Source organism: Otolemur garnettii, unplaced genomic scaffold (assembly GCF_000181295.1).
Source record: "Otolemur garnettii isolate 467f Iridium unplaced genomic scaffold, OtoGar3 scaffold00145, whole genome shotgun sequence".
Taxonomy (NCBI): Eukaryota; Metazoa; Chordata; class Mammalia; order Primates; family Galagidae; genus Otolemur; species Otolemur garnettii.
Genome location: NW_003852540.1, coordinates 1,011,630 through 1,029,555, shown reverse-complemented (window position 1 = coordinate 1,029,555; position 17,926 = coordinate 1,011,630). Strand labels below are relative to the sequence as shown.

At 38.8% G+C, this 17,926-nt stretch overlaps 1 protein-coding gene across 4 annotated transcripts in view; it reads left to right on the top strand.

Moving 5' to 3' along the window:
* KIAA0753 (KIAA0753 ortholog) overlaps nucleotides 1-17,926 on the top strand; it is a 65,413-nt gene that overhangs the window by 25,746 nt on the left and 21,741 nt on the right. For all 4 annotated transcript variants that reach the window (XM_023518730.1, XM_023518729.1, XM_023518731.1 and 1 more), the window contains 5 exons: nucleotides 6,794-7,026; nucleotides 8,136-8,302; nucleotides 9,741-9,857; nucleotides 11,108-11,197; nucleotides 11,432-11,521. In XM_023518730.1, coding sequence (XP_023374498.1) covers nucleotides 6,794-7,026; nucleotides 8,136-8,302; nucleotides 9,741-9,857; nucleotides 11,108-11,197; nucleotides 11,432-11,521 — 697 coding nt within the window. The remainder of the gene's footprint in view (nucleotides 1-6,793; nucleotides 7,027-8,135; nucleotides 8,303-9,740; nucleotides 9,858-11,107; nucleotides 11,198-11,431; nucleotides 11,522-17,926) is intronic.

Sequence of the window (17,926 nt, the reverse complement as noted above, 5' to 3'; positions counted from 1 at the left end):
AACCCGCCACCTTAGGTGTATGTGGCTGGCGCCTTAGCCACTTGAGCCACAGGCGCTGAGCCTACATTCAGTCTTTGCTTTTTTATTTTAAGAAAGTCTCTTCTAAAAAGTTTATTTATTGGTGTTTTTAGCCCTGTTTTGGAGCTCCATATTTAACTTACTTACATTTACTAAGATTAATGACATATTTGAACTTTCTTCTACCTTATTTTATATTTTTCATTTGCTAAAGTTTTTTTCTGTGTTATAATTTACTATATTAATCAAGATTTTATTTCACTTCTTCCCTCTGTTGATTTGAAAGTTATGTATCCATCTCGAATTCAGTGGACTGACTTCTCAGTCTGCCACTGTTCTGTGGAACCTTAATAGCTTTGTGTTCCACCTCTGACGTGAGTGTAACTGTGAGAGACGGAAGACCAAACTGTCTTCCCTGCTCTCTCTCTGCACTCTTCACTTCTGACAGCAAAAGTGTGGGGATTGTATTCACTGGACACGCAGTTCTCCAGTGGATACCAACTAGGGGTCCTGTAATTAAGTTAAATTCTGACACTATCCATCTGGGATTAGAATCACACCCCACGTATTAAGGCTCAATCCTATAAGATGAGCCCCACCCATTGCATGTCCCAGGTTGTAAGTCATGGTTCCCTCATCCCACTCCTAAGGTTTGCTGGGTAGCTGATAGAACTCAGGGAAATGTTTATTTATTTTTTATGAAGAACATTACAAAGGATACAGACGAATAGCCAAATGGAAGAGACACACAGGGCGAAGTATGTGGGAATGGGTGTGGAGCTTCTCTGTCTCAATGTGTTCAGCCCTGAAGCCCTCCAAAACCTGTTGTTCAGGAATTTATGTGGAGGCTTCATCTTGTAGGCATGATCAATTATTAACTCAATCTCTAGCCCCTTTCCCTTTCCTAGGGTAGGGCTGAAAATCCCAAGCTAATCATGGATTGGTCTTTCTGGTGACCACCCCCCACCAGGAGCCCACCAAGAGTCACCTCATTAGAACAAAACATGTTCCTTTTACTTAGGAAATTCTAGGGGATTGGGAGCTCTATGTTAGGAACAGGGGCTAAAGACCAAGTATTAAACAATGCACCTATTACCCCTGTTGCTCAGGAATTAAAAGGGTTTCAGTTTTTATGCCAGGAACTGGGGGAGAGACCAAATGTATCTGTATTTTGCCGAGTATAATGTGCACGTTTTTGCCCAAATTTTTGTGGAAAAAATAAGGATGCACATTATACATGGGTAGTATAACTTGGGAGCAGGGGAGCCCAGCAGGCCTCCTGGGACCATAGTACCCTCCTGCCTGGGTGTGCCAGGCACCTGGGGTTCCAGTCTGGGAGGATTATGGTTCAGTGGGAATGGCCTGGAGCAGCTTCCATGGAGTGCCACAATCAGAGGTAGTGGTGGGGCTATCAAGCCAGGCTGTGGCTGTGTGGGGTAAAGGCTGAGGCCCAAGGTTTGGCTGTACAGAGGGGATCAGGAGCCCTACGTAGGCCCTAGGGACCTGTGCGGCCATCTTGTCTGTGGCCCCCAATATGGTGGAAAGGGAAGATCTCCCAGGAGCGGGGGAAGAGCAGCCTTTACAAAGCCGTCAGGTATGGGAGGGTTACCAGGGAGCATTAGCCCTCCCCAGATATGTCTCTTCCAGCTGAGTATTGGCTTCTTTCTCAAGGGGCATTTTTCTGAAAGTTTTGACCAAAAATGTGGGTGTGTATTATAAACAAGAGAACATTTTACGTGGCAAAATACGATATTTTTTTTTATCATATCACACATCACAATAACAAAACCTAATTTACTCAATTATCATTAAATAGTTATTTACTATAGTAGGGTATTTTTTCCCTTTCATTGAGAGACGTGTAATTAACATAGTATCTGCCTGTTTGGGTTTTTTTGAGACAGAATCTCTTTGTCACCCAGGCTAGAGTGCTATGGCCTCAGCCTGCCTCATAGTAACCTGACCTCCTGGATTCAGTTAATCCTCTTGCCTCAGCTTCTTGAGTAGCTGGGACTACAGGTGTTTACCACACCCAGCTAATTTTTCTGTTTTGGTAGAGATGAGGTTTTGCTTTTGGGCAGGCTGGTTTTGAACTCCTGACCTCAAGGAATCCTCTTACTGCAGCTTCCCAGAGTGCTAGGATTACAGGTTGAGCCATTGTCTGGCCAGTGGCCTTCTAAGCAGAAGTCTGCCTTTGCCAGCCTTTCCCAAGCTTGAGGACAGGTATTGTGTCCATTTGTCTTTGTATGTGAGTAAGAAAAGACTTCTGAGCAGCAGATCACAGTAACTTGACTTTTGGGTTCTAGAATACTCACTTTTGATACTCTGCAGGAAATGCAAAGAACATTTCAGACCTGCACGGCAGAGGTGTGATTCCTAAATGAGTTAGAAGATTAGGAGTGCCCACCAATTACATGAGGAGAACCAGCTTCAGAGAGAAGGTGAAAAACCTGTTATCTCAAACTCAGGAACAAGCGTAGGAAAGCCAGGAGGCAAGGGTGGAAAACCAAGAAGGCCTAACTTCTAGTCCCAGCTTTGCCAGTTTATGATCCTACATTGACTTACTCTCTCTGAATCTGAATTTTTTCATCTATAAAATGGAGAGGTTAGTCCTTGTCTTTTGTGACTAACTTAGTTGTAAGTAGCAAATTAAGTAATTACTAAATACTATAAAAATGTAAGGTGGTATTTTTAGTTCATAACAATAGCCCCAAATGATTAAGAAAAGGCTAGTCATGTAAGGCATATTCTAAGAAAACAAATCTTTGGTGGCTATTTTAAAGTGAGTTTGTGGTTGTAAAAAAGTAAGCTGTAATTCCCAGGAAAATGTATTTATGTGGAATAGCTCCATAATTCCTCACAGGGCAGAATGTTCTAGCCTGGGACTGGAAGTCAGGAGACAGACTTGGCTCTTCTGGTGACCATGAGGAATACACTTAACTCAAGGATGTGGCAGCTTTCTTACTTATGTTTGTTGTTTTTTCCATATGCTCTGGATTTTAGAAGGTTACATTTCCCTGTTTCTGTTTTAGATATCACTCTACTAATTCTTTCATTCTGCTTTGCATTAGTATGACTTGTCAGCTGTAGGGATGGTGGCTCCCTTCCCACCACCAGCAGTGTCCCCAGACTCACTGCTGAAACGTATACTGCATTTGCATGCTGATTTATGTAAATCATAAGTGAAAAGTTATCAGATACGACCTAGAGTCAGAGTCGCTTTGATGTATATAAACTTGTAAATTAACAAATAAATTACAGACTGAAGATTCAGTTTTACTGTTCTTCTCTTCCAATTTATTATTTCCTAGCTCTGTAACTTCTGTAGTTTTGGAAAGTACCCAGTTAAAGAAGACAATGCAGGGAACTCTGACCCTTGACTTTAATTGCTGTTGAAGTAGTCTCAACGAAGTTTTCCTTTGATTATGAAATGTTTTAAATATAGAGAAAAGAATGAAAAGAATAAACATTGTGTAACCATAGCTTAGACTTATCAAATACTAATGTTCTTGCTTTATTTACCTCAGAATTTTATTTTAGAAATAAAATAGAGTACAAGTTGAGCATCACTCATCTGAAAAAAATTTTTTTTCATTCAATAAATATTTTTATTTGTAATTTTTTTTATTGAATCATATCTGTGTACATTAATGCAGTCATGGGGTATAATGTGTTGGTTTTATATACAATTTGAAATATTTTCATCAAACTGGTTAACATAGCCTTCATGGCATTTTCTTAGTTATTGTGTTAAGACATTTATATTCTACATTTAGTAAGTTTCACATGTACCCTAATAAGATGTACCATAGGTGTGGTCTCACCAATTACCTTCCCTCTTAAAGGCTCCAAATAGCATTTCCCTATAACATCATGTCTGTACTCTTAAAAGTTCTGGATTTTGGAACATTTCAGATTTGTGGTACTCAACCCCTTATGTGTGGGGAATACCTTCCAAGATCCCCAGTGGATACCTGAAATTGAGGCTAGTACTGAGCCTAACTGCCATCATTTACAGTACATAGAAGTTCATGTCTTCCACCCACAAATTGAATACCTTTTCCTTCTTAACAAAGCATTTATCACATACCGTGGCTGCAACTTTTGCAGTTTGTGGTATGACAGCAAAACTAGCATAAATTTCTTTTTTCTTCTCCACAATTTCACAAATAGAAGATTCTTTCTTACCACAGATCTTAGCAACCTCAGCATATGGTTTTTTTCTTTCCTTCTTAGGTAGAGAATTTTAACATTTTCACCTAAAGCAGGTGCTTTCCAGCTTCTTTGGCATATCTAAATTGCCAAAATTACTACTCTTATACTTTGGGGCCATTAGTAAATCAAAGATTACTTGAACACAGGTAGTTGATCTGAGCACCAAGATGGTTACTAAGTGACTAACAGCCTGGGAGCATGTACAGAGTGGATACACAATTTCAAACTTAAGAATTGTTTATTTTTGGAATTTTCTATTTAATATTTTCAGACCCGTGGCTGATGACAGGTAACTGAAACCGCGGAAAGTGAACCGTGGATAAGGGGGAGCTCCTGTGTGACAGGTGCGGCTGAAGTCCCTTTTATATTTTTCTCTTCCTCCTCCCTAGAGGTTACTATTGTTATAGATCTGTTTTTATATTTGTACTGCTTATGTTCCTATCCATAAACCATATAAGGCATAGTTTTATGTAAATGATATCTTCCAGTGTTTGTAAGTTTCTGGTTTGCTTCCCCCCCACCCTCTAGTTCCATTTCTAAGATTTGTTCATGTTGATACTTGAGTTCAACTTACTGATTTAACTGTTGTGTAAGTTTCCTTTATATGAATATACCGTAGTTTATTTTTCAGTTCTTTTCATTGGTGGACATTTGGGTAGTTCCTTGCATTTTGCTTTTATAAGGTGATGAAGTGAACATCTGTGTACCCATGCAAGGGTTCCTCCCTGCTGAGCACATACCTAGGAGTGAAATTGCTGGGTTGCAGTGTGTATGAATCTTCAACCCTACTAGAACAATCAAGCTCTTCTCCAAAGTAGTTGGGCTGCTTTACCCCTGCACTGTAGTTTGTGAGAGTACTTGTTTTTCCATATCTTTTGATGGATGTAAAATGGTATCTCGTTTGAATATTTCTGGTGACTGGTGAAGTTGATCATCTTTTCATGACAATTCCGATTTTCCACCTAAATTTCTATCCTTTGCTTTTTTCTCTGTTTGTTTTTCTAATAGTTGTGTAGAATTTTTTTCAAGATAATCTGAATATTAGTCCTGTGTTAATTATGTGCATTATAGGTAGCTACTTCCAGACTTTGGCTTATCTATTGACTTTGTGGTGTCCTTTAGATGCAAGTTTTAGTTTAATGTAATTAAATTCAAATATGTCAATATTATATTTGACCTTAAGAAAGTCTTTTCTGCCCTGTTGTCATACTGCTAGTCTTTTATGTTTTCTTCTTAAAGCTTTAGAGTTTTCTTTCCATATTTAGGTCTTTGTTCTTATAGAATTTAAGTATTCAGTGTGAGGCAAAGAACCAGGCTTATTTTTCTATCCATGGATACTGGTAGTCTGAGCACAGTTTTTTGAACAGTCTGGTTCATACTCACTGATTTGTCATGCTGCCTTTGTAATATCCATCTTGTTTCATTGATTTCTGCCTGTTCTGCCATTATTCCCACACTACCTAATACTACAGCTTTATCACTAAGACTTTATGTCTAGTAGAGTTAGACTCCTGCCTCTTCCTCACTCCTTACTTTGTTGTTGTTTTCAGAATTACATGGGCTATTCTTAGGTCTTTACTCTTCATATGAATGTTATTGATCAACCTGTTTGGGGGCCACAAAAATGATCTGTTGGGATTTTTTAAATTGAATATATATTTGAAATTATAGATTACTTTCTGTAGGGGAGAGAATTGACATGTGTACAGTCTGTTCATTCATGAAACAGTTTTTTCAAATTTTCTTTAATGTCCTTTACCTTTTTTTTTTCCTGTGGAAGTTGTATACATCTTTCATTAGATTTCTTACCAAGTGCTTTATAGGTTTTTTTTCGATGTTGATGAGACTTTTTATCTCTTATATTTTCAATTAGTTGTTTTGATGTGTGAAATTAGTAGTGATTTTTGTATAGCTATCTTCTTATATCCAGAAACCTTGCTGACCTCTCTTCTTAGCTATAATGGTTTGTCTGCAGATTTTCTTCGACTTTGTATACAGACCCTTATCTTTTCTTCAAATAAAGACAGTCTTATTTCCTTTCCTATTGCAAATTGAATGTCATTTAGGGAGTTCAGCCTTTATTCCATATCAAATTGGGAGCCACTGAAGGCTTTGAGTAGAGAAGCAACATTTAAATATTTACATTTTAGAAAAACAATATTGGTAGCCAGATGACAGTATGAATATAAACAAGGGATCAGTTAGGAGACACTATCATTATAGTCACAAGAAATAGCAAACCTGGTCTTGGATAGTAGCAGAAAATAAGTTTAAGACATATTTCAGAATTAAGATCAAAGGGACCAGGCATATGAGTAAATAAGGGAGTAAATAAGTCAGGAATCAACCATGACAGCTAGGTTTTCACTTATAAAACTGTAGTAGTATTCATAAGAGAGGAAGCCAGGTTAGTAGCAAAACACCTTCTTCAAAGTCAAAACACCTGACTTCACAGGGCCAGGGGAGATATTTGGAGCTTATCTGTATATAGATAATCATTCTCAATGATTTGGTTTGAATAGCATTTCCCTCTGTTTGTCCTTCTGAAATCTCCATGTAGATAAGTATCAGTCTGAAACAGAATGTCCAGTGACCCAGAAGTTGGAGAGTGAGCCTGATTTACTAGATGTGGATATCTTTCCAGAAGAAGGCCCATTTATTCTAGACGAAAGTGTAAACTTCAAAGATGAGGCATTAAACCTGGCAAAAACAAAGGCCATGAAAAAGAAGCTTGTGACTGAGAATGTGCCAATTAGGAAGAAAGATGCTGTGGCGCCAACAAGGCAACACCAAGTATGAAATCATTCCTTTGTTTTGGCCCTTTTATGTGTATGAATCTGATACTGTCCAAGATCACACAGACTACTGCATGGTGGAGCCAGGGTTTGCACCTCAGGCACTTGGGTGCTAGAGCCCTTGTGTCTGATTATCTAAGCTGACTTAGCATAGCTCTAGGTTGTTTTTATATTTTAATATAAAATAAAAATCTTTAATGTTACTAAAATAGGGCATTCTCTCTGGTCCTTGTTCAGTAAGATCCTAACCCAATTTGACATCAAGATCCTTCCTAATTGGGATTGGCAATTTTGAAATTGATTTTTTTTCTGTTTCTGACTTAGAAGTGTAAGATTTGATGGGAGTAAGATTTGGTTCCTGGTAAAGATAAATATTGAACAATAATAATCACTAAATATTAAAAGGCATCTAGGGTAAGTGCTTTCTCATACAGCTTTGGGAGGCAGCTGGGTAGTTAGAACTTGGTTAGAAACTACATTATTTTTTAAGCTTCTGTTTACAACGAACTTAAGGCCCTACCAGTGGCAAACTGGCCAGAAGACTGCTTCCTGGTCTAACTGTGCTTACTGTAGTTACTGTCATTTGATAGTGCCGTCCAGAAGTTTCTGCAGCAAACCTTTAATTGTCAGATGGACTCAGAAAAAGAAAATTTGGCAGTTATCACCAGTTATTGACTGGTAATGGTTAGGCTTAAATCTTTATTCCTTCCCAAACAAACTCTTAATGGGGGTCATTGGGAAGGCAGATTAAACCTGTGAGAATTCAGCTTGGTGCTAAGAATTTAGCTTAATAGTAAATTGCCTCTAAATAATATGTAAGTTTGGTTTTGGTTTAATCAGGAAAATGATTATAAATAAATAATTGTTTTATATTAATATTTTATATATAGTATGTGTAAGTGGCAGAGCCCCTGCCCCCTGCCAAGGTTGCCTCAGTGCCATTTATACCTTCCCCCAAGTTTCTACCGCACCACTTTCTACTTAGGTTTTACTGGACAGATTCATGCATAGCATGGAGACACTTAGCATCAGTGACTCAGAGGTTGAGGCCAGGGTTTCTTTGGTATTCATTTTAATGGCTTTATAATGTATACATATCTCTTACAGGGATCCCACAAAGCCGAAAGAAGTAAACAAAGCCAACCGCATGGTAAGAACAGGTTGCAACAGACAACAGTCTCATCCAGGTTAAAAATGAACCAACAACCTATGAAAGACCATAGGGCTCCTTGGATACCTCCAAATCCCACGTCCCCACCAGCATCTCCTAAATGGTATGTAAAAATTTGAAGGACCATTTGGGTATGTGATTTTAGTTTTCCTCCACAGATAAAGTGACTATAGCTTAGAGAGCAAGTGAAGTAGCAGCCTTAATTCTTCCCATTAAGAAGAAATGCTTGTTTGGGTGAGTGATACCTGAGAAGTTTTAGTCTAGAAGCCTGTTGGTTTCTTTTGCTCGCTGACTGTGTGGTTAGAGTAACTTCCTGTGGGCCACTACAGCCCAGAGGACATGTGTCATGGATTGTATGGAGGACAGTGGACTTCCCTTCACTTATCTCTTCCCACAACCAATTCTAGTTACTTGAGGCCAGGGACTGTGTCTTTCTTGTATTTGAATGTCCAATGCTTGGCACACAGAAGGCTTTCAGTAAATCTTTGCTGCAGTAATAAATATTTTAAAATAATTTTAATTCCATATCAAGATATTTATAAAGTATAAAACCACATAGATGTCGTCAACAGTCTTAACTGTGGGGGACAGTTAGGATACTGTGTATGTTACTGTCCTGTCACTTCATTCATAGCACGCAGAGAATGAGGAGCTGTCATTCCACAGGGCTGGAGAGAAAGGGAGCAGGGCCTAGTTAGGCACAAATAGTCTTTTGGGGAATTGGTTCAAAGGTTAGGGGAGCTTGTTTGCCATGGGGCAATGGTTCTTGAAAAACACAGTCAAAAGTATCAGGAGATGGAACTGCAAAAAGAAGGAAGCATAAAGCAGTAATGTGGAAGGATACAAGGAGAGGCTGGGTGGAAGAGCTGCTCCTAAGATTCCGAATGATTCTGAAGGAATGGTTGCACTCATCCATCAGTGCTCATTTTAAAGCTGAAGAAATCATGATTAGAGGATTTATTAATGTCTTGCTCATGTAACACAGCTGGGACCCAAATCTGGTCTTCTGATTTCATAATGTACTTTTTTTGTTTTTGTTACTCTGTTCTGTTTTCTGTATTTGTATATATAAGTATTAATATGGAGGTGTGCATTTAGTTGATTAGCTCATAAAAGTGTCAAATGGTTGAGGTTTGTATTGCAAACCAGATATACAATGGAGTGTCTTTCAGAGTGAATGAGTAGTGGGTGGGGAGGGGACAGATGGGGCTTATAGTGTTGTGTTAGGCCTTATTAAGATACAGAGTTGCCTTATGACATGGGATGTAATTAGTGATCCTTATCTAAATATTATAACAGGATTTTGTTGAAGTTCACCTGGTGTTCTTTATTGACCATTTTTTCATTTAAAATAGTGATTGCTTCTTTGAAGCCAAGGCAAATTTCTTCCTTTTGACTTTGACTTGAGTGCTGGAGGATGTTACCCTTCACACTCACAGTTAACTTCATGCTTTCGTCTTCTCTGGGCTGGCCCCTATTTGGATGAGTTTTTGGACATGGAGTGAGTGATCATGAAGGGGTATTTTTCCATTTGTTTGCAGTGCTGTGTGGCTAAAGGTAAAATCTAGCCCTAGAGATGTGACAAAAGAGCCCCTCCAGCAAGAAGTTACCCAAGAGGAAGGTCAGTTGAGAGGTGCTGTTGAGCATGAGGCGGCCAGGTATGTGCTGGTGTTTTTCAAATTGGAAATTCAAGGGCTTCTCGTACATAGACTCTGAAGCAAGCCCTTCTCTTTCATATGTATAAATGTAGATCATTAAACATTTTTGTCAAAGTATACAACATACAGTGAGCCCCTCTTTTATTCCTTATTATTTCATTGATTCAAAAATGTTGTGCATGTCGGTGGTATACCGATTGCTAGTTTTGTAATGGCACAGTTGTGAGCTGTATGGAGATTTTTTTAAAGGGAGTAAATAAGATATCTCAGCTTCTGCTTATTTATAGTCAGTAGAAAAGATACATAATTAACTGTAATTTAAGATAGAACATGGTATATAACCTAAGAACTGAGAGAGTTTAGAATAGGCAGAGGTTACTTCTGTGCAGAGTTTCCAGGCTTCATGGAGGAAGATGGAAATTAGGCTGGGACTTGAACAGGCAGGATTTAAATAGGGGGAGGATGAAGCAGGAACATTCCATAGGAAGAGATCAGTAAAAACAGGTTGCTCTGCATTTGTTTGGATAAAATTATTCTTGCAGTTATGGGAAAGCAAAAATGAAAATAGGCCATTAAATAATTTGGTAATATTCACATGTTCAAAAGAATCAAAGCTCTTTCACATACTATAAAGTTGTACACTGTTAACTTTTCCCTTTTGTTTTTATTTGACCTGGCTATGCCTGTATGGCTTTCCTGGGGGCCCATTTCTTTGTCTAAACTTGAAGATACAGCAAAGTCTTTGTTTTAGTCTAACAAGAAATCCTGGCTTGGCGCTTTAGCTCAGTGAGTAGGGCTCCAGGACACACACTGAAACTGGTGGGTTCAAGCCTGTCCCGGGCCTGCTAAATAACCATGACAACTGCAACCAAAAAATAGCCAGGCATTGTGGTGGGCACCTGTAGTCCCAGCTACTTGGAAGGCTGAGGCAAGAGAATTGCTTAAGCCCAAGAGGTCAAGGTTGCTGTGATCTGTGACACCATAGCACTCTACCCAGGGTGACAGTGAAACTCTGTCTCAAAAAAAAAAAGGAATCCTAAGTACAAGTGGTAGCTAGTTTTCTTGAACCTTTGGAGGGGTTTCTTGTTGCTCTAGAGCTTTATGGGTACAGTGAGGTTACCTTAGCCACCAAGTCCCTTAATGGTGCTCAGGGGTGGAGGGGGAGATTCTAACTTCTGGTCTGTTTCTGTGATAATGACACCCTGCATTGTAGAGGCAGAATTGGTTTGATTCTTTTGACTATCTGCTAGGCTCGCTTGGCTTGATGCTGAAACTTCCAAAAGATTAAAGGAACTAGAAGAATTAAAAACCAAAGAAATGGACAGAATGCAAAAACAGAGGTAAATATTTGCTCCTAAGGTAGAAAAAGGTAAGCCGGCCTATTCTGCATCATCTGGTTGTCTCGACAATGAATTGAGTATAGGTCAAGCCACAGTTTTTTTATTGGCCATCTGCCTCCTTAGAGGACCGTAAAGTCACCTAAGAAGCCTACGGTGGAGCCAGGATTAGAGCCCCAGGGAGTCCTGACTTTTGCTTGGAGGAGAGTTGGGGAGACTCTTTGTACTTTTCTCTAGGCTTGACTGGCTTGATGCTGAAACTTCTAGAAGAACAAAGGAACTGAATGAAGTCAAAACTGAAGAAATGGATAGACTCCAAAAAGTGAGGTATGTGTTTGCTTCTGAGGAAGAATAGTGGATGCTTGCCTATTCTAGTTGATCTAGATAGTTTAACAACTAACCTGGACTGTTGAAGCTTACCTTCCTTACCTGGATGAGTGAATGAATGAATGAATGAATGGGTGAAGACCTGCATGCCTATGTGTACCTTAGACCATATCTTTGCTAAGAAATGTTTCTTTGTAGAGTTTGAGAACTGAAAAAACATCTAAAACTTTGGGGGAGGTTCTATTTAAAAGATCAGAGTCTTTTGTTTATTTGTACTCCCCTCAAAGATACTTTTCTCTAGCCACATGCCCTTCCTTAGGAGGGTAACTAGTTCTTATGATGTGAGTGAGTGTATAGATAACTTTTGTCTCACATTTTAGTTTGAATGCAACCTTAGGTTTTCCAATACAGTTACCTTTTGTTTTCTTGTTCTTTTCTTTCTTTTTTGTTTTTTTATTGGCCCATACAGTTACCTTTTTTCATTTACTCCCTAAGAGTATTACTACCCTTACTGTAGGCATGAAGAAGCCTGTTAAAAAGAGTTAGTTGAGTGACTGCATTTGGCCCATTAATTCATCTCAGATGATAATTCATCCTGCAGTCAGAACACTCATTGAAACATCTGTGCATTCTCTCACCATTCATCATAGAGTCATCAATCTGAGGTTAGAAGGACTGTGGTTGTATCATTAGAGGGCCAAGATTTTTTGTCTGTCATTGAGAAATCATCCAATCACAGAATCTTAGGATTTGAAGGATCTTTTCCCCTTAACTGATGCTTTCAACCCCTTCACACTATCTCCATGAAGTCACTGTCCAGCATATCCATACACACCCTCTGATGGGGTCCTCACTACCATCTGAGAGATCTCCTCTGGGTCATCTGTAGCTATTAGAAGGTGCAGCCTTAGATTGTGCTGAACTTTGATTCCTTACGACTCCCACCCACTTGTCTTTTAGGCCCCGTGGCAAAAGCTTGATTTCTTATGCTCTATTTATCCCTTTGGATGTTTTTCATTGAAAGCTAAATATATCATACACATAGAAGAACAAACTAAATGTGCATGTATAACCCAAAATATTGCTGCATGAACACCCATGCACCAGTACCACAAGCTAAGAACTAGATCATTGCTGCTGCTGTGTAAGTTTCCAGTGTGTCCCTCCATAGTTGCATCACCTTCCCCCCAGAGGTAACCACTATCCTGATTCTTGTGTTAATCTTTCATTACTTTTCTTCATAAAGAGTATGTAAGAATATATTATTTAATTTAAAAAACTGAGAAACAAGCATAAACCTGACTGAATAAGGAAAGGGCAATGTGGCTACTGTTAGATGAAGATTTTCAGGGGAAAATAAATTGAACAGAATCTGAATGGTAATATGAATTGTGCCTCCCTCCCTGAGAGCCCCATCTCAGGAAGTGAATGAGCAAGGTCGTGTATGAGTACTGGCAGATGTAGGGCTTGCCGCTTCTGGAGGGGCTGTGTAGGAACCAGGTCTGCTAGACTTCAGGAAGAAGATTGGTCGGAGGAGTTGGGTTATCCCGTGATGCTTCTGTGGGGGTGAGATGAGTGTCTTCACAGACAGCAGGTCAGAGAGAGAGGAACAGAAACTTCATCAGCAAAAGAGCAAGACAAGCCAGGAATCTAGGCCAGGCTTGCTTGTGTAGTTAGAGTTCCTGTTTCCCATATATGTATTTTTTTTTTAATTGTTTTTTTGAGACAGAGTCTCAAGCTGTCGCCCTGGGTAGAGTGCCATGGTGTCATAGCTCACAGCAACCTTCAACTCAGGCTCGAGCAATCCTCTTGCCTCAAGTTTATTTTTAGTAGAGACAAGGTCTCGCTTTTGCTCAGACTGTTCTCAAACTTATGAGCTCAAGCTATCCACCCGCCTTGGCCTCCCAGAGTGCTAGGATTACAGGCGTGAGCCACTGCGCCCAGCCCCATAAATGTATTTTTTAATCTTCCTCAGTTTACTGGCTCGTTTTGGTGGAGCATGTCTAATCTAGCTTCTTGAAAAGGATTAACAGGAATTAAATCTTTTGAGATCTTTGAACTCTAAAAATTACTTTGTTTACTGATAAACCTACTACCCTCATATTTGCCAGTAGCCTTACTGTTGCTATAACTCTTAACTGAAGAATATCTTTATTGGTATCTTTAAATTAAACTTTTTTTCATGAATAATTGTAGAGTCACATAAAGTTATTATAATACAGAGAAATCTTGGGTAGCCTTTACTTAGTTTTCCCCAGTGGTAACATTTTGGGAAACCATAGTATCATATTGTAACTAGGACATTGACATTGATACAGTCCAGATACAGAACATTTCCAGCACCACAGGGATCCTTCCTAATGCCCTTTCATGGGGAAGGGTGTTAGGAGAAGTAGGTAGCTACACCTGCTTCTCTCCTGCCCCTCTGCTGCTTGACTCAGTAACCCCTGGCAACCACTCATCTGTTCTTCCTATCTGCAGTTTTGGTATTTAAGGAGTGTTATATAAGATATATATATATATATAGTTATAAGTTATATATATATGGTATATAGTATATAATCTTTGGGGATTTTTTTTCCTTATATAGTAATAATTCTCTGGAGGTTCAGCGGGTCATTGCACCTATCTGTAGTTCTTTCCTTTTTGTTGGTGAGTAGTATTCCATGGTTAGATAGACAATAGTTTGTTTAACCATTGGCCTGTTAAAGAACATCTGGGTTTTAGTTTGGGGCTGTTAAGAATAAAGCTTCTGTAAATATTTGTGTGTAAGTGTTTGTGTGAACATAAGTTTTCTTTTTTTTCTGGGGTAAATTGCTGGGTTGTATGACAGTGATTATGTTTTGCTTCCTTTATCCAGCTACCCTGCTGTTTTCCAGAGTGGCTCTCTGTCCCCAGCAGCGCTGCTTGAGGGATTCACCTGTTCTGCATTTTTGCCAGCATTTGTTAGTGTCACTGTGTTTTCTTTTAGATCAGCAGTTCTCAACCTGTGGGTCGCGACCCCTTTGTAACAATGAAAATACATTACGGCATTAGGAAGGTTAAGAACCACTGTTTTAGATGTTCTGGTACATACGTAGTGGTATCTCACTGTGATTTTAGTTTGTATTCCCCTAATAGCTGATGCTGTTGGACTTTTCATGTGCTTATTTGCTCTCAGCTCTTGGCTGGGATGTGGCCCTAGGTTTTTCTGTGGTATGTGGCTGTAGCAGGGCAGTAATTTTCTGAAGGTTTTCCATCTTCCTAGGTTTCCCCTTCCTTTGTCCTTTGGCTAGAGAGAGCAGGCTTTTATTAAGGTTTTGTTTTTTTATTTTGTTTTATTTTTATTTTTTTTTTTGGCTTTGCACCTCTCAGAGTTTCTGGCTCCTCTAATACCTAGTTTGAAATATATGAGGCAAGAAGAAAACTTGGGGAACTCAGCACTGTGTCACTCTTTGGACCCCAGCGACCTTAGCTGGTCTGCCTTCTCTACATTTTTCTAAGTCCACTTATGTTTGTTTATATTTAATGTCCAGAGTTCTTAGATACATTTAACAGGAAGAATAGGGAAAGGAACATATATTCCAGAAGCAGAAACAGAAGTCTGATCAGTTTTAAAGCATCGTTTCATTGTCTTATTTCCAATAAGAAATCTGCAGCCTACTTTTTAGCCTTCTCTAGAAGCTCATAGGCTTCTTTCTTTCCAGCATTCTGAAATTTCATAGTGATAGGAGTTGGTATGGGTGTATTTTCCTTCATCAGTGGAATTTTTCAGTGTGACAGTTTATGTCCTTCAGTTCTGAGAATTTCTTTTGCTTTATTTTGCACTGGTTTTTCTTCCCTTTTGTTCTCTCTTATCCTCTCTGAAACTCTTGTTCCTTGGTGTTAGACTTCTCAAATTGGTCCTCTGATTTTCTTTTTTTTTTAAAAACTTTATTTTTTAATTATTATTTTTTTAAATTTATTTTTGTTGTTGTTGTTGTTGCAGTTTTGCCAGGGCTGGGTTTGAACTCACCACCCTCGGTACGTGGGGCTGACACCCTCCTCACTGAGCCACAGGCACCACCCAGTCCTCTGATTTTCTTACTTTTTTTTCCTATTTTCTTTCTTTCTCTCTTTTCTTCTCTTCTCTCTGTCCTTTCCCTACTCTCACCCTGCCCCAGCAGGAGATTTTTTCAAATATATTATAAAATCTGCTTGTTGAGTTTGTCATTTCTTCCATAGCATTTTTAAATTTTAAGAGCTCTATTATATTCTCCAGATTTCTCTTAATAGTCTTCTATTCTTCTTTCATGGATACAATGCAATTCTCTTCTTGTGTGAGTATTTTAACAATAGTTTTTTTCTCCCTTTGCCTGGTATAATCTGTTTCTTTTTCTTCCTCAGTTATCTAATACTCCTTAGCTATCTTCTGATGTTTAGATGTAGGGGACTGATTACTGATTAAAGACTCTGAGCATGTGGGTTGGAATTAGCATTTTAGTTTTAGCAGTTTTTCCTGCTACCTTTTTATTATGGTATAATTTACATGAGGTAAAATGCAAGGAATTTAAAGGTACATTTCACTGACAAATGTATATACCTGGATAACTAAAGTCATCATCAAGTAAAGAATATGTCCATCTACTCAGAGAGCTCCCACATATGCTTTCTGGTCATTCCCTACCCCATACCACCCCTGTCCTTCACAGAGGCAGCTCCTTTCTGGTTTCTTTCACTGTAAGTGGCTGTGGCTCTTCTTGGGCTTCATATTAAAAGAATCATCAAGGTCTACTCCTTTGTTTCTGGTTTCTTTTGCTCAACAAAGTCTTTGAGATTCATCCATGTCACACATGTATCAGTAAGTTTATCTGTGTTATTGCAGAGTAGTATTTCACTGTATGACAACAACACATTCTGTTTATTCATTCTCCTATGAATTAACATTTGAGTGGTTTCTCATTTTTATTTAGTATGAATAAAACTGCTATAAACATCCTTACACAAGGCTATTTGTAAAAAGAAGCTTTTGTTTCATCTCGGATAAATACTTAGGAGTAGAATTTCTGGGTCATAGGTTACACAGCCATTTAACTTTATTAAACTGGCCAATACATTTTCCAGAGTAGTTATAAATTTTATACTCACACCAGCAATGCATTCCTCTCTAGTTCCACATATTGTTCCAATATTTGGTGCTGTCAGTCTTTTTAATTTTAGTCATTCTGATGAGAATGTGGTAGTATCTCCTGTGGTTTTAATTTGCATTTTCTTGAAGACCAACAGTAAGGGACACCTTTTCTAGTGCTTATTGTGAAGTGTCTTTTGCTCAATTTTTATTATTTTTTTCAAATTATTGATTTGATTTTTTTTGTATTTGCTAGATATGAGCCCCTTGCCAGATATATGTATAGCAAATATTTTCTCCCATTACTGTGACTTGTCTTATTTTTATTTTTTATAGTGATGAGTTCTCACTGTTTTTCCAGGCTGGTCTCAAACTCCTGGCTTCTAGCAGTCCTCCCATCTCAGTTTCCCTAAGTACTGGGATTATAGGCATGAGCCTTGTAATGTGCCTGGTCATTGCCTGTGCATCTTCTTAAATGGTGTCTCTTGATGACTAGAAGTTTTAAATTCTGATTAAAACAAGTTTATCAATTTTTCCTTTATGGTTGGTCTTTTTTGGTGAACTCTCTTAAGAAATCATTGCCTGTGTTGAAGTCTCAAGGCTATTGTCCTATGTTTTCTTTAAAATGCTTTATAGCGTTAGCTTTTATTTTTATGTCTATGATCCATTTTGAATCCATTCTGTGTATGAGATGTCCTGAATATCTGGCTATTCTGGGACCATCAAATGAAAGGATTAACAAACTTGCACTTTAGGGTCATCTACACCAACTGTTTGTTAAGGACCTTCACATGGATTAGCTCTTTCCTTTGGGTCAGGTCAGACTGACCAGAGAGTAAAGTTCTGGATGTCAGGGTCCTAGGAGCTGAGTGGGGAAGTCCAACCACTCAGCATTCTGCATGCCACAGGATACCCCTCTTTTCAGTGTGGAACCTACAGCCTCAACTGTGATTGACTGTCCTTGGTCAAGAGACCCTCCAGAGAATAAGCAACCAGACTTCTCTTAGAGTTGGAGTTAGGCAGTTCCCTAATTGTGTGAACTAGGGAAAGAAACCTAAGAGTGTAACTTCTCATATACCACTTGACTTTTGTTTTTAATTTTTAAAGCTACCCCCTCCCAGCATAGTCCAGGCCTAGATGTAGCTGCTACTACCAGTCATTGGTTAAGTCAGAAGGGCGAATTGTGCGGGTTCTCAGTTTTTCCCATCACTGGCCTAGAAGTGAGCTTTCTCAGGTTAGCTAAAGTAGGTATCACTTTTGTCCTTTGTTTTCCAGCACCATTTTTTATTTCTCCTGTCTTTGTGGGTTGATATTAACTC